The 25,094-nt window shown below is 40.5% G+C and overlaps 1 protein-coding gene across 1 annotated transcript in view; it reads left to right on the top strand.

The window, feature by feature from the left end:
• EXOC4 (exocyst complex component 4) overlaps positions 1–25,094 on the top strand; it is a 635,560-nt gene that overhangs the window by 553,747 nt on the left and 56,719 nt on the right. The window contains exon 15 of the mRNA XM_019750984.2: positions 20,867–21,008. Coding sequence (XP_019606543.1) covers positions 20,867–21,008 — 142 coding nt within the window. The remainder of the gene's footprint in view (positions 1–20,866; positions 21,009–25,094) is intronic.

Raw genomic sequence — 25,094 nt, 5'->3', positions numbered from 1 at the left:
AGTAGCAAAAGTTCTCATTGGTTTCTCACTTTTGAATTTTCAATCAATTCTAATGAATAATCTATACTACTTTATGAAAATATTAGTTAGACCCAATCAAGGAAGAGCCTGTTGTCCACAGAGTTCCAGTAAGTCTTCCTGAGATCCAGAAATGAGAGAAAAATGGACCTTCCAAATGTCAGTTGGAATCTGGAAGCTTCACCATTTCTCCTGGAAAATTTATGATGAGAAACTAATTATCTGCCCTCATTCCTAGTACTGACCACCAAACCCAAATTTTACAAGAATAACTTACTTGCTTGAGTTTGGGTGAGATCATGAAAGCTCTACTGTCTAGTGTCTAGTACGATCCCAGGTGGCTTCTTCTGCAGAGGGCGCCACAAACATGTATACACACTTTAAGAAAGGAAAAAACTGTATTAAAACTGTAATACAATGAATGACTCTAGCATTCATTTGATTGACACCATCTTTTGAGCGAAAGTCATACAACACAGTGCTACTGTAATTCGATTCAACTTTGAAAAGTAATACATAGATAACATTTCTTAAAATACGTACATTTTTTTGGCAGGCCCGGTATAGGCTGCCTTGCTCATGGCCACAGTCTATTGACTAAAATGTTTTCTGGTTTCATAAGGACTATTAGATAGCTAAAACCAATACGACGCCTAACAACCTAGATTGGAACTGGGTTCTATTCTGTAAGTATATCAGCAATACTTACATGGAAAACAACAGAACCCTGATAATTTGACTTCATTTTTTTTAGGTATGATGAAAAATATTAAGCCCTTATATTATGTGTGTATTCAGGCATAAATACATATGCATGAGAACAACTGGTAAAATAATTCAAGTATGTTTAGTATTTGGAGATGTAACATCATGTCCCTATAAGTAATATTCTAAACAATTTGCTATTTTTTAATTATAGTTGACACACAGTATTATGAGTTTCAGGAGTAAAACATAGTTATTCAACATTTATATACCTCACAAAGTGAACACCATGATAAATTAGTAATCATCTGTCATCGTACACAGTTATGATATGATTGACTGTATTCCCTATGCCGTCCATTACATCCCTATGACTTATTTATTTTATAACTGGAAGTTTGTACCTCATATTCCCCTTCACCATTTTTACCCATCCTCCTGACCCCCTCTCTCTGGCAAGCATCAGTTTGTTCTCTGTATCTGTGAGTCTATTTCTGTTCTGTTTAGTTTGTTTTTGTTTTTTCAGACTCCACATATAAGTGAATATAAGGTGTTTGTTGTTCTCTGTATGACTTTTTTCAATTAATGTAATACCCTCTAAGTCCATCCATGTTGTCACAAATAGCAAGATTTCATTCTTTTTATGGCTGGTTAATGTTCCATTATATATATGTACCACATCTTCTTTATCCATTTGTCTATTGATGGACACTTAGGTTGCTTCCATGTCTTGGCTATTGTGAATAACGCTGCAGTGAACATAGGATATCTTTTCAAATTAACCATTCACTATTGTAAAGATAGTTCCACAAACTATTTGACAGTTTTTGAGGCAAATCATACTCATAGGGGTATAATAATCGTGCTAAAAGATTTAACTTGCTTCCAGTTGCTACCAATAGATTAACCAGAGAGACATGTGTTATTCTGTTACAATATTCTCACCTTAGTAGAGAAATCTGTATAGATAATATAATCAGAACTTGGAATCTACTTCTTTATGATCCAAACATAAAGCTATTAGCAAAACATTTAGCTATATGGTTGTAAGATCACAGAACTTCCAAGATTGATAGGACCTTAGCCACTAGTCAGCTCCAATAATGAACACTGTCATTTATTGAGAATTTATTATGCGCAGGACACTACACTGGGAGTTTTAGAACATTAATTCTGATTATCATAATGCTGTGAGGGTAAGTGTGGTAGGCAGAATATAGCCTAAAGAATTTGACCAAAAAAAAGATGTCCACCTCCTAATCCCCGGAATTTGTGAATATGTCCAGCAAAGGGGAATAATTAAAGTTGCAGTGAATTAAGGTTGCCAGTCAGCTCGCTTGAAAGTAGAGAAATTAGCCCGGGTAATTTAGGTGGGCCCAAAGTAACTACAAGGGTCCTTCAAAGTAGAAGAGGGACACAGATGAGTAGTCCAGTGATGTAATGTGAGGGAGACTCAATCCTCCATTGTGGCTTTAAAGGTGGAGGAAGGGGCCACAAGCCAAGGAATGTGGACAGCCGCTAGAAGTGGGAAAGGCAAGGAGACAGGTTCACCCCAAGAGCCTCTGACACCTCAGTTTTAGCCTAATGAGACCTGTGTTACATTTCTAATCTCCAGAACTACAAGATAATGCAGTTGCATTTTTCTGAACTCCGACATTTGTAGTAATATGTTAACAATTTGTCACCGGAGCAATAGGAATTGAATGCAGGAAGCATTATTGTCCCCATTTTCAGGTGGTAAAAATAAAGTTCAGAAGATTGGATGACTTCTCTAAAATCATGCAGGTGGTCACTGACAAAGCCAGCACTGGAGCCTGGGACACTGTGACTCCCAGACCTGACCCTTTCGACTGTCGTACGTAATAGCTGGCATTTTTAACGCTGTGCAGGTCTGACTCCGTCCTGGTCTACAATCTCTACTGTGTTATCTTGTCTCGTCCTTACTGCAGCCTCCGACGGAGGTGGTGGTTATCCTCATTGCTTAGAGGATAGAGGCAGAGAGAGGTTAAAGAGAGTGGTGGAGGCACGATTTAAATCTGTGCAGCCAGACTCGTGTGCCCACACTGGTAATCTCAGCCCCACGCTGCTAGCCACCTCTCCCAGTTTATGGGCAACAACACTGACAGCCACACGTCTGACTCTCCCGAGGTCACACATCAAGGCGGTGCCTCGACCACAGCCAGCATCTACGTTACCTCCTTTCTCCTCTAGGACTTTTTCCTCTTGAAGGACACATGTAATGTGGAAATACAGGTCAAAAAACCACATTGAGCAAAGATACTAAATAACAGCTGTAAAGGATGTATTTGCTCTTCTACTTCTGTCAGCATAGTTCCGTTTCCTGAGAAACTTGATACCTACCCAACATCTTTTCTGCAGAAGTAATCGTGCAAATCCCACTGGCCATCCTGCCTGTATTTTAGCAGTTAGGCTCACACCTTTTCCCTTAGATGAAGCAGCTCATTAGTTTCAATGACTTAAGAGGTTATCACCGAGACTGCGTAGCTCCAGACACGGCAGAGACCCGTCACCCTTGACATTGTCATTGCCTCTCATATACTCTCCAGAGAAACGATCCAAGACGTTTAAAGAGCTGTGCTTTTATTTCCTGTCACTTTTATATAAATCTAAATCTTACCACACAAACAACACTTACCATGCAAGTTAAACAGATTTAAATTTAAGCAAAATTGACTGTCCCCACACGTGCTTATGGCAGACCCATATAATTCTTCTGAGGTTTCTGGAAACATGAACCAAGCCATTTACGCTTCATAGGAACAGATTATATCATTTGAAATCCTCAATAAAAATGCAGTCTCATATTCTACAGATGGGTGTCATTTAATTAAAATATGTATTTAAAATGCAAAGGGCGACATTAATTCCGCACTGTGGCTGAGAATTTAATTGCACTCAAGTTAGGAAATTCTGAGTTAATGTTCCCTTGGCATCTCCCATTCAGCCTCTTAGAACAGATGTATTATGGTCTGGAGAGGATTCCAATATGTTTTCACATGCGGTACATGTAGGGATGGCTGTGAGATACCCAGAAGGCAGGCGTTATAAAGAGGCGTCCAGGGGAGGGAGTCCTGCAGCCTGTGGCCACTTCCCATGGTCCCTCTGCTTTGCCAGGTGCCCCTCCTCACCCCCGCACCCCCCCATCCCCGGAACCTGTCCCTGCAGTCGTGCCTGCATCTTACTCCCCTACATCAGATGTCAGAAACGTTGTCATGGGGCTCCCATATTTAAAGGGCTCAGAACTTTGAAAAGCTCAGAATTTAAAATAACCAAAAACGAAAACCAATTCTGTGAATGCCTTTTTAGAGCCCATTTTAGAGAATGCTCTAAGTGTTTAATAAATGCTAATTGACCAAAACGAAAACCTTCAGTACTATTGTGATATAATAAACTACAAAATGTGTTTCGCGGTGGAACGCAGGAATTTTGACCTCTTGGGGATGTGTCTTTAGACGAGAGACAGTCCAGGGCCAAAAGAAATGCCAGCGTGCAGGACTGTGTCTGACAAGTAAGGCAAAGAATGAAAGGAAAGTGACACCAAACTGGGGGGTAACTGCAGTATCAAGGATTTGGGGAAAAGACTGATTTTATACTTAAATTATTAGAGAAGAATCCATGATATTAAAGTGTTTTTAAAAATGAGAGACGAGAGCTCCCATGAAGGGGACTAGGAGAGTGAAAGTGGCACTGAGCAAGAACGGGTGTTGTCCCTTCATTCATGCTGTTTCTTCAGTCATTCAGCCTGTTCTGTGCCCAAGACTGAGTGGGACATGGGGTTTAATGGTGAACAAAAGATACGTGGTCACTTGGGGCCTCACGGCCTAGAGGGGCCATTATCTCCATAAGAGATGAGTTCAGATAAATGGCTAAATTAATGCAGAGGTTTGGGGGTTATTTTTAACACAGTTGCTGAGGAAATACTGAAGGTTATGGAGAAAAGAGGAAAGGAGTCTTGAAGGGATGAATGTTGGGAATGTTAACATTAGAAGCGGAGACTTGTCATATTTTCTGAGATTGTTTTTATTATGTATGTATGCCCCTGTGAAATCTTTTTAATTAAAATCTGCAAGGCTAATATGAGGTAATATATGAGCAAGAACTTCAAGTTCTTAGGAAAATAGGCAGTATATAAATCTTCGGGGAAGAAAATAAATCCAAAACCCTCTTAGAAATATCAGCAAGAGACCCGGCCATTGAACTCCTGGCTTCTCATCCAGTTCTTTATGTCAGAGTACAATACCGTCTCCTGGATATTAACTTTTTATATTATCAAAGAAAGCCAGCTAAGTTGAAGAAACAATTGTATTTTTCTCTCTGCCTTTTACACTCGCTTTTGTTTTATCCGTCTACACTTCACTGGTTCAGGAGTGTCAACCACGGAGCAGCAAACCACCACCAGCAGCAAACTCGTTTCCAAACAGCCTCCCCCAGACCTGTCTTCTTGAAGAAATGTCTTCTAGAAGAAGCCACAGAGAGGCTGGGTAAAGGGCTGAAAAGAGAACCTCAGCCCTCACTGTACAGTCCTCTGTGAGCTATAGCGGTTATAAACCCCAGAGAAATGAAATACGATTATGTGCTTTAGAGGCCCAGGCCTGACTTTCTCATTCCACAGGGGTAGATAAGGTTTAAAGGACCTTGGCAAACGGAGAAAACATAATCATTCGGCTTAATGGGCAAGACGTGACTAGTAGGAGATTGATTTCTCTTTATTGTCACAGAAGACTAATAGGGTTTCAGAGTTGTTTTATTCTTTTTTTAAATATTCCCTGTTGATATCTGGGCTCTCATATAAACCAGATATATCTATCTATCTATAAAATGTTATGAAGGATGGTTTTGCCTCTTTTTCCTTTAATTTGTATAAGATACAGTGTGGGGATGGGTGGGAGCAAGGAAAAAGGAAAGAGGCAAATTTTCATAAGGCAGATGTTTACAGAAACTAGTTGAAAACAAACTTTTACAGGAGTTGCTGCCTCCTTGAAAGTGCTCATTTCCATGTAACGTACGCCTTCTTGCAGAGGCCCAGAGGAGTACCCAGGCTGTCGCAAGGAGACAGTTCATTACCGGTTCATGTACACACGCCATGAAGGACATTCATTCACCAAATGAAACACTAATAGTCTTTAGCTGGTCCTTTATCACAGTGGCAGACTGCACTCTCTTTATCATTAGTGGTTACCAAGCTGGTGGGAACCATGCTCAGGCCAGCGTATCACAGCTCACCTGCAGTTAGTTTGTATTGCTTTCCGAGCTTCGTTGGGCATCCTTCCTCTCCTTCATTGAAATGAGCAGTCAGTCCAGGGGTACCAAGGAAGCTATGAAGTTATCCTGTCCATTCTCTGTTTTCTTCCCCTTCCCTTTGACTTCCTGTAGTATCCCCGGCAGAAACTCTCGAGCACTGCACATTTGTAACTTGCACCACAGCCCTCCATCAACTCATCCCCACAGCTACTTTCTGAGCTAATTAGAAAGCTAGCATCTATATTCCCATTTTACAGATGGAAAAACTTAAGCCTAAAAGTATGAACTGTGCTTAGCCAGTGACAGAGCTGGGATATTGATCGTGGAGACACGTTATTTTTCATTAAACTAAAAAGAAATTTTACTCTGCTTCTCTTTTTTCTTCCCGTATTCTGTTTTAATTCTTCAGTACTCCTCACTGTAGACGATTACTCTGTCTAGTCTCTTTATGATGTCCACTTTCTCATGTGACAGATTTTACCAATCTTTCATAAGAAGTGCTGTGTTTATTTCCTTTTAATACTCTGTTTTGGTTATTCTTTGACATGCTTTCACTTTCTGGATTAGAAAGTCTTTTACTTCTCTTCCTTATCATTAAGTTGTTTCTTTACCTACTAAAAACAAGTAAAGTAAAGCGGAGGGAATATAGTCAATAATATTGTATTAACTACGTATGGTTGCCAGATGGGTACTAAACTTAGCAGGTATATAAATGTCTCATCACTATATTGTACACCTGAAACTAATATAGTCTTTTATGTCAACTACAGTGAAAAATAATTTTTTTTTAAATGTTTAAATAAACAAGTACAGTCGTATTTCAACAAACTTGAACTATCAGAATTGTTTCATTAAGTTCAAGGCATATTTTCTTCACTTCATTGCCTTTTTTTCTCCTCCCCTCCCCACCTCTTCCCTTCCCTTCTTGGTTTCACTGAGAATTGACTTTACTACCAACTTTGCAATTACTTATCAACATCTTTGCTATATAGTCCCCTAAAATAATGGCAAAGTACAAAATGGACCACCTGTTGCACCCAAGGTAATTAAAACGCTGTAGAGATTGCTATACGCTTATTTTGAGTTTTATAGCTCATATGGAGGAAAGCACAACTGTTTAGCAACCATCCTTGCTAATGGGTGAAATATGAGAGATGTTGTATGGAAACTCACTTCTCTGAGGAGAGATTAGAAACAACATTCATATTTAGACTAAAACACACATAAAAGGAAGAAGCAAATGAGATGGATGTAAAAGTATATACTAGAGACCACTTAGCGAGATACAGGCTAGGGATGGTGCTTTGTTGATATGATGGTGACACTGCCATAGAGATAATAGTGATGAGATGTTTCAATTAGCTTCACATTTCCAGAAATCTCATTCAGCTAAAATAAGGTGAGAAGTAAGTTCTTGACTTGTCTTTTGGATGATTTCTTTTCTCAAGAGGGAAAAATATGGAGACCCAGTATCCTGTAGTGCTTAATTCTAATGAAAGGGAAGAATTCACTGGGGAAGTGAAAAAATTATAGTAGTTTTGGGAGAATGTTCCATATTGGAGTTGACACAGCAAAGAAAGTAAACACCAGGCATAGTTGGATGTTTAGGTTTCATAAAGTTAAATTTTCAGACATTTGGAGAAAATACAGGTGTGATCCCATGGTTAGAACTCATCAAAGGGAATATAGTTCATGGAGAGGAGTGGGGAAAATTTAAGACATAAAATCTGAGCCACAAAATACTAAGTAATTTCAACAAAAAGTAATATCAAACACTCTGTGTCGAGGTGTATTCTTAACACACACACACACACACACACACACACACACTCACTCACTCACTCACTCACTCACTCACTCATTTAATCCTCACAATAACCCATGACATAGATGCCGAAATTATTTCCATTTTTACATACTGGAAACTGAGGCACAGAGAGGCAAAGTAACTTCCCCAAGGACACATTAAGATATTAAGTGGTGGAGCCAGAACTGGAGCTTGCTCAGTCCGCCTCCACGGCCAGCACTTTGAACCACCACACGGTGTGGCATCCAGAGAACTCTCCGATGAGCTCACACAAAAGGATCTAAGTATGAAAGGAGAGGCTTGTAATCACCGATGAGTGCAAAGGGGGCACATGCAGTGTAAGGCGAGCCTGCAGGTAAAGTGTCAGGGGGGCACATCCTTAGGGACCCTGGATCCCATCCCTTCCTGCTCCCACGTTCTCTGAGATCCGAGTTGCCCAAGCTCAGAAATATCTCATGAGAAGAAGGTTATGTTAACTCGCCGAGGCTCATTCAGGAAATTAAATACAGGGAATTAGATGTTTTAAAATATTGCTAAAAGGGCTTAGAACACAGTCAGGAGGAAGCAAGGAGCAAGGAAATTAGCTGCTGGCTTGCAGGAAATGGAGCTGGGGATGATGCTGAGTTGACAGCAGACGAGGACGTACGGTATTTTCCCATCTCACACTCTATAGTAAACTTAATCTAGGGTAATATGAAGGGGAACATGTTCCCAAGAAAGCAAATGAAATAACAAGTCTCCTATGGTAGTAAATAAAAAAAAAATTAAAAAATCTTCAAAATAAGCCCAATTCAGCTGTTTTAGCTTTAATAGAAGACCTGACTTGTCAGTGTCTTTATGAGCATATTGAAATAATTTATAGTACAATTTCCGTCTCTCCAAGTGAAAATAACAATTTCTATCATTTCAGGTCAAAATTTCATGGCTATGTAATTCATAATCCTTACTCCCTCACCGATACCAAATGGACACACACCCGTGTGTATTTCTTCTTCTCTCCCTATAGTGCTTTCGACAGGGGGAAATAAACTGTGACCATGAAATAAGTGCTGATCCAAAATATAAATATAAATATGACTTTTCAGGCCCTGTTTGAGTAAGGCAGACCTGACCTCTAAAAACAATTTCAAAGCTTTGTTGACTATCTATCCTAAATTCACTTTGCTAAAGAACCAACCTCTGCAGCCGTCCTTTCCTTGAAAAGAGAGATCTCAGTTCTTCCTCCTTCAAAATACCGTGTTTCCCCGAAAATAAGACCAGGTCTCATAATAATTTTTGTTCCAAAAGACGCATTAGGGCTTATTTTCAGGGGGTGTCACCTGAAAACTCATGCTAGGGCTTATTTTCCGTTTAGGTTTTATTTTCCGGGAAACACGGTAAGGTGAGGACTACTTTCTCTCTCCCCAACTGCTTCTGAGTGTCTTTGCTTGCTTTCCCACCAAACTACCACCTCCTCATGCCGGCCCAAATCGCCACGTCTCTTATGGAACTGGAACTCTGGAGAAAGTCATTCTTCCCCTTTTGTGGATGAGAGGATAAAATTTAAACCTGCCACCCTTACTCCCCTTCTCCTGTTGTCTTCACTGGTTTGAGCATTTCCAGAATTCTGTAGTGTTCTGAAACTTTTGTGATTCCTTATTTTAAGGTCAAAATGTCATAAGTTTACACAGTGTAAATGTCTTAATATAAATCAATATATGATTTCCTTTCTGTCCACTAGCCCTGTGTATAACTAAGTGCTGCAGTTTTTTACAGGGCGTTTTGATGAGATAAGATGAGTCTAGGAGTTTCAGTCTTTCAGAGTTCTCACCGAAAGGTCCAACAAGAACTCAGATTTACTGAGCACTTACTCTGGTCCAGCATTGTTCTAAATGCTCTGTGTGTTTTATCTCATTGAATCTTCACAATGATCCTCTGAGGTTAAAACTATTATTGCTGTGATTCACACACAGGTTTAACAACTTGCCCAAGGTAATTCAGTTAGTAAGTGATTGAGTCACAATTTAACCACTTTCTGAGCCTAACCATCAAAAGTCAATCCAAAAGAAACGTTGTTGTAGGTAGGAAAATCAGGTTCATAATTAATGAGAATACTAATTTTTTACTTAGGGAAAGAAAATTATTTAGACTTTGAGGCACTATCCTGAAATTATTTAATCAACTGATTAGATAATTATACCTTTCACTGGCATAAAAACAGATGATTCATCTTTTGATTTTTAGGAAAGTTGATTCAGGAAACATCTATATGAACTGCTAATTGTTCTAGGGATTATATAGCAAGACTGGGATGGACGTGTGAACCGTGTCCATGTGTTACTGATGTATAAAGACAGAAATATGGCTGTGTATTATTAACCTTCCCAAGGCATTACTCAACATATGTATGGCACTAATTCATCAATTTAGCCTGCACGAGAGAGATTAAAAGGCAGGTACAGCTTAACTGTTATCTTGACTACATACTGCACAAGTGGCCTCACTTGTTCTCACTGACTGGAAATTCTCTTAGCAAGATTTATACCTGCAAATCTTGCACTGTGTGTTAGCAAGTTAATGCTTTCTGTACTTCTTACTTCCTGCACGCTTCAAGGAAGCCATTACCAACTCCATAGCGAGTCTCAGTGATTGTCTGTGCGCTCAGTGGCAGGGTCACCTCTGTCTTCCAGGTAAGTCAGGTGTCTGTGTGTTTTCCACACAGCAATAGGATCAGAGCGATCAGAGCTCCTGCGATTCTGCCAGTTTCGCTCTGCAGTCACAGTAGCTCAGCAGGTTTTGCCATGAAATGTATAGAGCTAATCTAATTGTTCCAAAGCCTCCTGAAGGCTATAGATGGTGGGGAAGGATACTCAGTTTTTGTTGTTTATTCATCTCTTTATGGAATAAACAATAATAGTAGTAGTTACAGTAATCGCCATATGTTAAGCACATGTGTGGCAAACACTATTCTGAGTGTTTATACGAGTTATGACAATTAAGTTCGCGAATACATCCTAAAAGAAGTGTTACGTACCTCATGGTGCACTGTCATGATGCAGGAGCCATGAGTTGCTGGCAAAAAGTTCAAGTTGTCTAACTTTTTTACACAGCCTCTTCAGTACTTCCAAATAGTAAATTTGGTTAACTGTTTGTCCAGTTGGTACAAATTCGTAATGAATAATCCCTCTAATATTAAAAAAGGTTAGCAGCATCATTGCAATAAGTTCGTGAACTTAATTGTCACACCTTAATTGTAGTATATTTTCTCTTTAATCATCACAGTCCCGAGAGTTAGGTCTGATAATCCTCCTTTTATAGGTGGGGAGTCTGTTACGAACACGTTCACCCAAATGGTGTATGAGAAAGTCAGAATTTGAGCTCAGGTCTCTGTGTTGCCAAAGGGCGCTTTCTTATGCACTGTGCTTGATCGTTAGCTGCCAGTTCTAGAAACTGCGCAGTATGCTGGGGACACAAAGATAAAAGCGAGGTTGTACCGGCTCTCAGTCAAGAAGGTTATGATTATTTCTCAACTTGGGTCCAAATTTATGAAGGATGCAGCTGCCTGAACAGGAAACTCAGGAAAAAAGGCAACTGGGCAAAGTTAAATTGAAGAGAGACCCCCATATAGGACTTTCAATTTAATTCCTTTGTTCTGTCTGTATTTGTGGCACTTATTTGCTGTGTCGTACTGGAAAACGCGCTGCATTTCTGTTTGGTTCCATTCCACCATTTGTCCATGGACCTAATGTCTTTAACTTACACAGTGAATAAGCCATCCCCTACGGCTCTTTGGAAGACGTACAAATGCCAGAGCTGGAAGGAAGCTGTTCGAACACATGGATGATAAATGTTACCTCTTTGCCATAGAATATTTTTGCCTCTGAAAATCTGTTAAAACTTAAATCTGTGTCCTTTATTCGCCTAAAATATCTGGTTAAGTATTTGTTAACACTTTCAGATGCTCTTTGATGTGGGATTTCACAGAAATAAAAAAAGGTGTACAAAGTCCATGGAAAATCTAATACCGGGGGAGCCAAAACAATGTCTACACATGACTTGTATTCATCTTTTGTTATCAGTATATATTGAGGATTCCAATTTTAATACCGTTTTCTCCTTTCTTAAAATGTGTATGCATTGTTTTGTCACCCTCCGTATACCTCCACTGTAGTATCTTCGAACAGAAGGGCAGGAGCTGTTCATTAGCTTTCCCTTCCGCCCATTTCTCTTTCATATCCAGCAGGAGCTGATTTGGCCACATGACATGCCATTTTAGCAGACGATTAGGTTTTTACCAAGCCTCAGGGAGGATCATTTGGAATAAAAGAGAAATCAATATTAATGTTCCCCCCAGGTATAAAAGAGGCTGAGGTCTGTACTATCACTGACAAGGCGTACAATCCATACGTCTGTGCTGGTTCGCAGTATACGGATTAGGAGCCCACAGCTGAAGGTGTAGAACGTCGGGCTTCCCCAGGCCTGTTAGCATCCGGTTCTGTTTGCCGAACAACTGGTGGGATTTGCCCTCTGTGGAGCTGTGGCGTGTGCATTGCACGCCACTGGCTCCGTCGGGACTGGCCTCTTCCCCTGTGGCAGCCTAAGGGAACAGCTGTCCTTTGTTACCTTGCTGCTCCTTCTGGTTTTGCTCTTCACCATGTGCCCGATGTGAATCCCCTTTGCTTCCACTAGATAGGCCAATGTCTGGAATTGTTCTTCGGTTTCAAACATGCACAGTCGTTCTGGAGCTTCAGTTTCTTACCCTGAAACAGAATAACGTTCCAGGCTAATGAACTGTTTGGAAGACGTTAGGGTAAAGGCATTGTGATGATGCAATGAAAAAAAAGGGATATGAAATGTTTTGATTTGTCTTCCAAGATTAAATTCAACAGGCATTATTGCTGAGTATGAGGAAGAGCCATAAGCTCTGAGAGACGCCAGGAAGAATGATGTATTGCTTTTGTTTCTGAGACTCGTACAGTCCACCAGGGATGCCTCAGGCAAAGACAGTGCAAGATGAAACGGGCCACAGCCATAAGACGAGGCAGGGTGTTACTGAGGATCAAAGGGGGGCACCTTGTGAGGGGCCAAGCCCCCCATTTGGTCCTCACAACTCTCTCCATTGTATAAATTAGGAAAATGAGGTGCAGCGTTGTTAAGAAATTTGTTCTAGAGGAAATAAAAAGTGAAAGAATGTATTTCTCCGGGAAGCAGCAGGAAAGAGTATGGTTTCACAGAAATGCAAATTACTCTGTAGCAGCATTCTTTAAGTTAAGTTCTTCATGAAAGTTTGATCTTTGGTCTTTTTGGGCCTCATAGTAATACATTCTCAAACCAAAGTTATTGACCACCTGAGTCATTGGGCTGGGCAGTGAGTTGGACAAGCGTATATTTTCTTCCCCCAGTACTTACTATCTATAGTTAGGGAAATAAAAGACATTGTGGAGGAGAAAAAGAGAGGGATGAAAGGGAAATGTCCCAAAGAACACTAAGAAGTCATATTGCCCAAAAATTTATGATTAATAAGGGGGAAAGGTATAAAACATGGCCATTTAAATTGCAAATAGTACCACAGAAAAGAAAGTAGGTCTTTGCCTCCTGTACCCACTGGAAGCATTTTTTTTTTTTTTTTTTACCATAAATATTTTATCAGTTAGGTGAATGGACCCTAGGAAAGCAAATGGAAGTAAGACACTTTCACCTTATCTTCTAGTTCCCCACCTTTATTTCTTTTTTCCTTCCTGGTAATGAATTTTTTCCACTTTCCTCACTCCAGTTTTTAAAAAAATTTCTTCCATCGGCCCTTCTTCCCCTGTAAGAGTGGACAAAAGAGAGCTGCTTCCAGAGGCAGCAGTGAAAGGCTTGACATTCTTGCATATTAGCTATTAGATATATAATAGGATCCATTGGCTGGGTATTATGTCTCATGGAGTACGCTGTTTTTCCAAGCTGGTTATACACATCTGTGCATGTATAGGATCTAATCTGAATAATGCACAATATGCCCTCATTCTTTGCGATCATAATTCTGTAGGTCAAAGAACAATCTGAGTCAGCATCTTGGCTTTCAAAATGAACTGGCTTTGCTAGTTCAGACCCAAAATTTCTAGGGAAATCTGAACTGAAAAGAAAGTTATTATTGGGTACAGAAGATCCATTGCTTCTGAAATAGGAAGCAAAATAAAGAGGACTTGGCAAAACACGTTTCCTAGGTAAGGCCCATCCTTATGCAGAAGCATAGCCAAAGAACTTAAAACCTAGGTTCTAGGTTGTTTGAAGTGTGGGAAAACGTGACTAAATAAATGACTTGACAATACTGGCAAAAGCTAGGACTGTTGGTGAAGAATGGCTGGTGTTCAAATGTGTCTTGGACAACAAAAGGAGTGATCAGAAAGAGTCACCATGAAATTCAGGTTTGGAGTAATGATTTAGATCAAGAAGAAAGGATATCTGCATCCTAAGAAAATTCAAATTAGATGCTAATAGGACAGTCGATACTTAAGCATGTGAAGATCACCTGTCCATTCCAGAAATCAGTAGGTTTCATAGGTAAACCATTTATTTAACAAATACTTACAGAGTGCCTACTGGGGTAGGGGGTCGTTAACTTATAGGTTTGCAGATAATTCAAGGGCATGAGTAAAAGGTCCAGATAGTGGATTAGAGAAGTACGAAGGCCGAGGCCACAGCTAGCTGGCATTAAGTTCTAACTTGCAACTGTGGTGTCATAGACACTTTTAAATCCTACCCCAGTGTTAGGTTGATGGTCGCATACCCCACAGGCATTTAGGAGAGGAAGGAGGTGAGATAGAGGGTCTACTGTCACAGCCCCCATTACCTCTGTAAGCCCCATGAGCTCTTAATGTCACAGGCCTGCTCAGCATACCTATTTTTATTTTTAAAAATGTCAGCCAGGTAACAACATCAGAGGATCTCAAAATTATTTATAAAACCTAATAATACATTGCTCTAGGAGTTAAGAAGGGGCTATTACCCCCACTTTTCTAAATAGGAAACCTGAAGATTGGACATTAAATAGTTTTATCCCTGGTGCAAGCAGAGATGGCGTGTCTGTCACTTCCCTGCACACATAGGAAGAGGAATTGGAAATGACGATTGTACCAAAATGCGATCTTCTAAAATGCTTTCCAGTGAGAAAATCTCATGGGATCATTGTTCATTGTCTTTTTCCACTTTCTAAAAAGTTTGCTTTCACAGAGTGAACCTTTCTGTTCCTGCAGTGATAACCAAAGTGAAAACCCTTTTCAGTTCACCACTTTCACGACAACTGATACGCGTCTAAGCTCATATTGTAACAATTTTCGATAATATCACAGATGCACAAGGGACATCCTCGCATGTATCAATTAAAGAAGTCACAGGGAGCTGCTGTTGAAAGTGTAGCAGCTGCATCCTTGAAAACAGATGCTCTTCTGAGTCTGAATGAGTCCAATTTTGACTAATTTTGAGACCTGAACAGAATCCAGCCTGGTTAATATGAGGACACGGAACCACTTGAGACATCCGGATGTCCTACACTGATTGCGCCTCCATGACACTTAGTGTCCTGGCTTCCTAGAGAGACGCTGGGCATGTGCTATGCCAGGGACTTTAGGTAAATAGAAAAGAGACATCCCAAGTCTCAGGAACAGCAAGATGGCCTCATGAAATTAAAGTGACTTCTAAAGGCAACACAGTTTATAGAGAAGGTGCTTGGGCTGTGGGGATTGACCAGAATTGCTTTAAACTGTACTTCTGTGAGATTCCTGGATAACCCAGGAAACCAGCTATAATGAACTACTTGCCTGTCCACCTATCCCCCACTCTGTCCCTAGAATATACTCCAGAAACTAAGGAGAAAGTTCTAGTTGTAAGTTGCAGGTTGTTCCCTCTCTTTCCTGATCTCTGTCAGCCTGTTATTATGTGAATTGTATTCATCATGTTATGTTGGTCAATCAAATCATTTGTTCTGTTTAATTAAAAAAGCATTGATTATTTTATATAAGGATTTCATATAAAATCCTTCCCCGAGAGAGTAATGATCTGGTAGGGAGACCTATTGATAAACAGATAATGTCGATGGAATATGAGAACTACTCTAATAGAATTCTGTGGGGTGTGGGGAAATGCCCAGAAGAGCCAATGGCCCTGCCTGGAGAACAGGAAAGATTTTCTGAGCCAGAAAGCATGAACAGTTTAGAAAAAGTAAGAAGAGCCATCAAAGGTAATAGTATCCTGAAACAGCATGATATGTTTAGGGAATCTGCTTTAAAAGGGTGATGGGTCAAAGGGCCAGTCTTCAGGAAGGGAAAAGTGGTAAAAGATGGAGAAAAACTGAAGTATTGAACAGAAACCAAAAATCATAGAAAGGTTTGCTAAGGAACTTGGACTCCATCCTATAAGTGCTGGGATACATGGATGTGATTTTTACAAGAAATTAACGTAGTCAAATGTGTGTCTTAGATAAATAACTCTGATTCTCTAACTCAGGTTTTATTAGCTAAATATGGAGGATTGAATGAAGGTAGGGAGCAGGTCTGAGGTAAAGACACCTGTCAGGTGGCTGCTGCAGTCATCCAGGGAAGAGATGTGGGCTAAACCAAGAAAGTGACAGTAAGTATAGAAAAGACAACATGTATTAAGAAAACACTGAGGAAATAAAGTCGGCAGAAATTAGTTTTTGCCAAGGAGAACGAGAGAGAAGAGACTCACAGATGAGTGTCATATTGGCAGCTGAGATTCTTAGAGTTATAGACCCCTGACAGAAAGGGAATTTGGGATGAAGAGCAGATGCTAGTGAGAGGTAATGAGTTTAGTTTTGAACACATTGCGTTTGAGACGCATTGGGACACACAGGTAAAATACCTGGCAAACAGTTGATCAAATGAAGTTTTATCTAGGAGTCATCAATTCCTAGGTAATAGCACAAAGCATGGAAATGGATGAGCTCACTGAGAAAGGACATAGAGAATGACAAGTAAGGGTGACCAAGAGGGAAGACATTCCTTGGGAACACCAGCATTTATGGGTGGACTAAAGGAAGGGGAGAGGATTCAGTGAAGGAAGCTATGAAAACAGTGCCAGAGAGGACACCCAGAGGAGTATGGTGCCATGTAAACCAAAAGAAAACACAATTTCAAGTAGGAAATGGCCAGTCGTATTGAATGGAGCAGAGAGACTTTCTGAGATTAGGGCTGAAGTGTACCCAGTGGATTTGGCAATTAGGCTATCACCAATGATTATTACAGTAACTATTTAATAAAGAACTGGAGGCAGAAATCAGAGTTTGGCTCATGGAAGAGTTCATAGAATGCACGACTATGGAGAAAGCGAGTGTTCACAATTCTTCTGAAATCTTAAGTAAGAATCTGAGCTCCTCAAGAGAGGAGTAGCAGAGAGGAGGAAGCACGCGGGGCCTGGGAGCGCAGCATGAATCTGGGAAAGGTGCTGAGAAAGGGGAAGGTGCTGGGCAAGCACTAGTGAAGGGTTGACAAGTGATACGGAAGGCTTTTTTGAGATTAAAATCCAGGAAATTTTAGTGGCAACAATCCATACTTTTGTTTCGCTGTCCAAAGAGTTGCAGAATTAGCCCAGGATTAGATCAAGTTGCCAAAGAAGAATCTAGTTAGAGGGTCATTGGCCACACGGGGACACTTAGCCACCTCTAACTATGAAAGCAAGGCCGAGAATGCAGACCTGTAGCTTTCCAGAGTCCATAGTGGAGTGAGCACAGCAGAATTGGAAATATCTGTTGGTTCATCTAATAAGCATTGTCTGCCCCAGAGACCGAGGTTCAGCTTCCTCATATACACCAATCACTTTAGTACAAAAAGCCATGGTTATCTTGCCACAACTAGTTAGCTAGGAGTTTCAGAGATGCCTGCTTTTATGCAATGGTCATAAGAGGAACAGGGATATTACAAACGATCTGATGTGACCCATACCCAGTATTAGAAAAACAACTCAAAGTGCACAGTCTAATAAAATGATCAGGAATCCAACAGCAGATTCTGTCAGTGCTGCTTTTTTTGTAGGTGTCCATTTGACATGAAAGAGCTAGTTAATTGTTCTGTGTTGTCTGTTTGCCATGCTCAGCATTTCTTTGTGAATTCCTTCTTGTGAAGAAAATACTTTGTAAATTTCAGTGAGCCCTCAGGAATTTACATGCCAGCTTTTCGGGAGAATACTGAGCATCATCTTTCCTGTTGCTTTACTAAAATGTTATGTTTTTGCTCTAGATCACAGTCAAGTGAAGTGTACAGCATGCTGCCTTTCTAAAGTGCTGTCCCCTCACTCATTGCAAGTTTTGTCTTGGCTGCTTACTTTGCCATTAACGTACTTCTACTTGGATACATTTCCATAATTGCACAGTTTGGCAGTGGTCAGTTGCTACACACGGCGAAATTACGTGCTTCTATTAAGAAGGGCAGGTTTATTGTTTTACTGGCTTGGTGGAATTTGTCCAGAATGCCCTTGAGAGAGTGTGGGAGATGTGTACCGTAGTCCTCTCCTTACCTGTGGTTTTGCTTTTCATGGTTTCAGTTACTCATGCGGTCAACTACAGTCCGAAAATATTCAATAGAAAATTCCAGAAGTAAACAATTCATAAGTCCTAAAGTACGCACGATTTTGAGTCGCGTGATGAAATTTCACACCACCCTGTTCCATCCTGCCCAGGCTGTGAACCATCGCGTCGTACAGTGTGTCCACACGGTATATGCTACTCTCCAATTAATCACTTAGCCGTCATCTCAGGTATCAGGTCCACTGTCGCTGTACGTTCAGGTCACCCTTATTTTACTTAATAACGGCCCCGAAGTACAAGAGTAGTGCAAGATGCTGGCAGTTCCGATATGCCAAAGAGAAGCCATAAAGTGCTTCCTTTAAGTGAGAAGGTATATATGCATACGGAAAAACAGCCTATACAGGACTCAGTACCATCCATGATTTCAGACATCCCCTGGGGGCCTTGGCACGTATCCCCCACAGACAAGAGGGGACGACTGTAATGCTTTGAACCTCAGACCACAAGTCTGATTTCTTCAGGGTATGATTTCTGCCTCTTTTCACTGGTACATAGACAGCTCTCCGTGCCTCAGTGTCACACAACAGAGGAGTCCGGGGGCTCAGAAGCCTTCAAATGCTTTGAAATATCTGAACAGTGTTCCTTGGAGTTGCTGTCCTCCAGCCCCTGCCAAATGCAAACATTATGAAGGCTGGGCTCGCACCTAACAGCACTGTTAAGGAATCTTTAACATCAGAGAGGGGTGCAGTGTCACATGTCCAGCCTCCTGCAGATCAGTTAGTGACCATCTTGAATGCTGCCAAGGCCGGCAATCATTGTAAATCTACATCACTGCACTCCCTTCCTCCTTACATGTTTCCTCAAACAAAACTTATTTTTACATTTGCTGTGACATTTTAATTTTTAAAGTCTGGTTCCAGGGAGGATTAGTCTGTACGTCTCGATTGTCTCTCTGGGTCCTTCTCTGCACTTGGCCAGAGCAACCCTGAAAGCGCATAACTGTGGATGTTGCTGCAGCCAGAGGTGGGACCCCTACCCCCTAAGATGAACACCTCCTGACATTTAGTCGGTAGTGCCTCGCCATAGCACATGAGCCCTAAGTCCAGGGAGCCCTTCTCGCATCCTCTGAAAGGGAGAGGAATTTCCAGATGGAAAAGCAAAAAACCGATGAATGGAAATTGGACTTCACGATGGATGGAGTTATCTTTTAAGTATGTTGTTGCTGTTATGAAGCTTAAGATTCTTAACCTGGATAAATCACATGCTAATGAATAATAATTACTTGTGTTTATCATTTGTGTTACTATGGAGTAAGTTTCATGTGCTGTTGGTGCTTTATCTACATTAACCCATCCAATGCTCCCAACAATCCCATGCTGTTGGTACTAATATCTCCATTTTCCAGAAAAAGAAACGGAGGCAGACAGAATTTAAGTAATTGGTTGTTGGTCACACAATAAGTAGGGAGACAGGACTCAAGGCCAGGCTTTGAGACTCTAGAGAACTAAAAGAACTTTTGGTATGAAATTGCCAAATTATTGTGGATAAGCTTTGAGAAATTGTGGGGAACTAGATATACAATAGAAGTGTACACGTCAACAAATGTAGTTCACATTTTTGCTGTTCCACATTTTCCTGAAAACAGTGTGTCCACATGCTGTTAAATCTTCTGTCAATTACTGGGGAGAATTATAGAAGATAGCTTTATCACATTTGCCAAAAGGCCCTTTAAGGTCTTTAGTTGACTGTAAGCTGGATATGAGTTAAAGTAGAAAACAGCACACAACCAGTCCACTGGAATACTTGAGGCTTCCATGCAAGCAGCAGGGCATCTGGAAAAGGAGTTGGTCATTCTCTCTAGACAGGTCAGACCACTCTGTAGTATTTATGTTTGGTTCTGCGTCCCCTATTTCAAGGGAGATAAAGAATAATCAGAATGTCTTTGTGGGGGAATTATGAGAATTATAAAATGATTCAGTCCGATTATTTGAAGAATAGTTGAAAAACTGGGGACATTTAGCCTGGAAAAGGGAAGACTTCGAGAAGACAAAAGAGCTGTCTTTAATGCCTGAAGTGCTGACACACATGAGAAGGACGGCAAAGTTAGTGGTATCTAATGTGATTAGAAGTTCATAACGACAAAGACAGCTTCATGTAGGATGGTCAAATCTGTCCGAGATGGAATCGGCTGCCTCCAGATGTATTAAGTTTCCTTTCACAAACATTTGTGTGCATGTGCAGCCAGAAACTGAACAGCCACTTAAAGATGTACAAATTACACAAGCATAGACCACATGGTGGGACCAGATGACTGTTCGGGTCACTTCCAACTCTGAAATTCTGTTTCCATCATTCTGTGAATTGATTCAAGACAATCAGCTGGGCCTCTATGTTTAATCAAGTACAGAAATAGGCTATCATGTCCTGGGCATCTAATGCTGCCAACCCTAGCATTAGCCAAATTGGTCAGAACAGCATGATGAGCAACAAAATAACATGTCATTTCAAAATAAAAATCTGTAGGCATCGAGTGCCATAAGTGATTGGTGTTTTGTCCTCATCCCTTTTTTCAGTGTCGTCTCCTGCTCAAGAGAGCCACGTGAACATGGATCTCCCCCCGGTGTCAGAGCAGATCATGCAGACTCTGAGCGAACTTGCCAGATCTTTCCAGGACATGGCTGACCGCTGCTTGCTGGTCCTGCACCTGGAAGTGAGGTAGGACACAGCAAAGTGACCGAAACACACCGCGAGTCATGCGTCACTGAATACGGGCATTTTGGGGGAGTACCACCATAATGTGGGGTTCTTATTCTTGGTGTCCTTGTTTTCTTACACTGAACATTATTTCTAGTGTTATTCAGCCCCTGTTAAATAGTGTGAGCACAGGTTATGTTGTGAATATGGTGATCCAGAGTTTGCAAAGCCTGTGATAGCAGAATGCCTGGATTTGAATGTCTATACCAGCCAGTTGGTTAATCTTATGACAGTAAATTAACTTGACTAGCCCTCCATTTCCTCATCTTAAAAATAGAAACAGTAGTTCCTAACTTGTAGAGATTTTATAAGTGAAATAATAAATAATGAGTACAATGCCTGCCACATCGTAAGTGCAGTAGCGTTGCAATTGTAGTAACTTTCTCATTGATATTTTTACTAAGATACTCTGCTAATCAGGAAAGTAGTATACAGATGCAGGAACCATGATCCCTTCCTTAAAGAATTTAAAACCCAATTGAAATGATTAAGTTAAAATAATCCAAGGAACTAGTCTTGAAAGTGCTATACTCTTGAACCCTTCTTCCTTCCCCTGCAATGTAGAATATTCTGATTAGTTTTGGTAACATCTGTTCTGACACATTTGGAAATGATAGGCAGAAAAGACTAGGAAGTCTTCAATTGTCCATTCATTCATTCATTCATTCAATAAATACTTACTGAGTGCCTTCTTTGTGCCAAGCAATGTTCTCAAAATTGGGACATAGCAATGAGAATCACACTCAGCGTCCCTGCTCTCATGAAACTGCCTTCTAAGGCGGGGAAGAGCCAATGAATAAACAAAAAAGATAATTTCAGATAAGTGCAACTAAAACAATAAAGTAGCATAATGGAATCAAGCAGTGGTATCCAATAGAAATACAAAGTGAGCTACAGATGAACCACATAGATAATTTAGATGTTCTCACAGTCACGTTTGAAAAAATAGAAGGAAATACATAAATTATAATAACATTTTGTTTAACCCAGTCTATCCGAAATATTATTTCAACATGTAATTACCGTAAAATTATTAATGAGATGTTCTGCATTATTTTGTATTTTTTTGTACTAAGCTTTTGATATCTGCATATTTACCCTTACAGCACATTTAAATTTGGACTAGTCACGATTCAAGAGCTCAGTAGCGACATGGGGCTGCTGCTCTCATACAGGGCCCAGAATTGACTAGAAAGGGGGATTTTTTTATTAGTTTGTTTTCTTTTTGTGTTTTAGATAAAGTGGTCAGAGAAAATGTGACAAGGTGATAAGACCTAGGGGAAAAGAATTTCAAGACTCATGATGTCTGAGATAAAGTCAAGGTTGACAGTTTCGAGGCACAGAGAGGGGTCCAATGTGATGGTAGCCCAGTGACACAGGGGGTGGAAGGAGTGGAAGGGTAGGTGAAGAAGCAGGCTGGAGCCCAGTCATGTGGGCTCGTGGGGCCTGGCACATTATAGGGTCTTGAAGACCATGTGACTTGTTCGGATGTTACTTCAAGTGCATGAAGAAGCCATAGGCTTTTTAAGCGGGGAAGCCATATTCATTCATTCATCATTCATTCACATTTTTAAAAGATCACATTGGCTATAAATGGAAAAGTAATTGCAGGGAGAAATGGGAATGGAAGTTGGGCAACCAGTGGAAACCAATTATGAGCACCCAAGTGACAGAGATGGAAGTTTGAGAAATGTTGGACTTGAGACATATTCTGAAGGTAGAGCTGATAAAGTTTATTGATAAATCAGAATGGGCGCAGGGGCTGGAAGCAGCGAGAGACAGGACTCAAGGAAAACCACCAACTTTGGGGCTAGAGCAACAATGTGGATCCCAGAGCCATTAATTGAGATGAGAAAAGACCGAGGGAGGAGACTGGGAAAGGGATGGAAATCAAGAATTCCATTTGGGAGATATTCAGGTAGAAATGCTTATTAGACTCTAGGTAGCCATGTCAAATAGACAGTTGGATACTGACTTTTGAAACTTCAGGATGAGAAAGTGTATAGTAAAACATTTTGTATGACCATGAAACATTATTAAAGTTGAAAGAGTATTTTCTTTTGGAGTCTTTACTAGATTTAGAGTGTTAAAATGTAATTAGGATTTCAGTTCATGTGTTTGGACTCCAGTTAGCACTTGGGTATCTTACAGGTGTCCCCAGGCCAAGACTAAGTGATAATGCATTGTTAATGTCACTTCCTTTTTACGCCACTTGCTTTTGTCATTCCTCATTATCTCGCCCAGTGAGTTACTTCTTGCTCATGCGCACCTTGTGAGAGGAGCAAGAGAAGTAGCTTGCAGATTTGGAATCTATTTTACTCAACATATTTTTCTGATCTCATTTCTTACATTCAGCTGTCCAGAAATAAGGCTTTTCCTCTGTATTTCTTTTATTTATTTCACAATAATTTTAAAATTTGTTTTCTATTTGCACGCCGACAGTAAAATAAATCAGCGGTTTTCTATGAATAGATAAATGCAATAGACATAAAAGAAGAAAAAGCACCTAGTAACGTTCTGATGTCTCTGTTACCTGGGTTGCACAGAAAAACAAGGGGACCTCAAATGAATTACTGTCACAGCCCCTGGAATTCATGCTGTTGATTGTGCGGGCACATGACGTGTTCTCCGTTCAGAATTATCTGCTCGCAGTGTAGTCAATTCCAAGTCAGATATTTTCAACACATTAGAGTAAAATCTTTTAAAGCCTTAACCCCCATCCTGCCCTTTTAAGTTTTGTACACCTTGGCAGCACTGTTCGAGAACGCCGAACAAGTTTTAGTCATTACTTATTAACTTTACAGGAAACCATTCAGTGCTGTTAACATCCATTGCTCTATCTCCTTCAACATTAGTTTAAGACCAGAAAAAGATCATTTTAAGAATGAATAACAAAAAATACTGACTTTTAGAGATGCAGGTTTATCTTTCCTTGACTTTTGCTGAGAACACGAAACTTGTTTATTTTTTTTTCTAAATTAATTGTCCTCACCTCCTCATATAACTTGGTTTCAACGTTCAGGTTGCTTTCTTATGAATATGCTCCCTTTTGTCTTTGTTCCTTTTAAAGTATGGTATACAAAAGTAGGCAGACCACTCCACGTATGGCTCAGCTAGTGAATGTTCACACACTTTATTCATTACCTGTCACAGTAATAAGCTTTTTTTTTATATAGTTGATGATACAGAATGAATAAGAGACATGTCAAGCAAATCATTATACTGTAGTATAGTAATGCTGAAACAGGAGACAGCTCTGTGTACTCGGTGCCCACAGTGGGCGAGTGTGGAAGGGACGGTTAGCACGCAGAAGGCAGGGATCAGCTGTGTCTGGTTCACCGTGATGGTCCCAGAACCTGGAACGGTCCTGCCGCATAAGGGGTACTCAAAAAAAAACATCAGTGACTCTTGAGAATTAGCTGGTTTGCAACCAAACCCAAAGAGAGTGTTGTTTCCCCAAACAAAACCTGTTGCTCATTAAAGAAAAGGAATTGGTATAGAGATTTTGTTTCCACTTGGTAGTTCCCTACGTGTATATAAGACGTACGAGGTCCTGTGTGGCCAACTTCAGCTCTGTCAGCACAATCAGCGAACGTTGGTTTTGTTTCCGTCTGCTGTGAAAGAAGTAGATCTTAGACCCTGTCGTCCAGGAGCTGGTACAATGCAAAAGTGGCTGGCTAAGCTCTGTCGCTGGCACTTTTACCCAAGAAGCCACTGTAATAGGAGAGTACAGATAGAATAGACAAAAAAACAATTCATGGGAGACGCATTAATGGGGGGGCCTAGCAAAAAGTCCAGAACCACTTCAAATGCCCAATTTTGTCTATTCCCCCAAATATTTTTATAGCCATAGCCCCTGTTTTTCTTTAACAGTGTTACAGTTCCAATCAAAAGGTGTTCTCAAATCCAGTGGGTTCTGTGTTGAAGGTCCCATCCAAAGAGCATCTGATACCTGTGTCCCTGTAGGTCCCCTTTAACCACCAAGCAGGGCCTTTCCACCGTTTGAAGCGTAAGGCAAATGACACGCCAATGAAGGAAAGACTGGAT

This window comes from Rhinolophus sinicus, linkage group LG11, assembly GCF_036562045.2.
Source record: "Rhinolophus sinicus isolate RSC01 linkage group LG11, ASM3656204v1, whole genome shotgun sequence".
NCBI lineage: Eukaryota > Metazoa > Chordata > Mammalia > Chiroptera > Rhinolophidae > Rhinolophus > Rhinolophus sinicus.
This window is presented reverse-complemented; position numbering and strand designations above follow the sequence as displayed.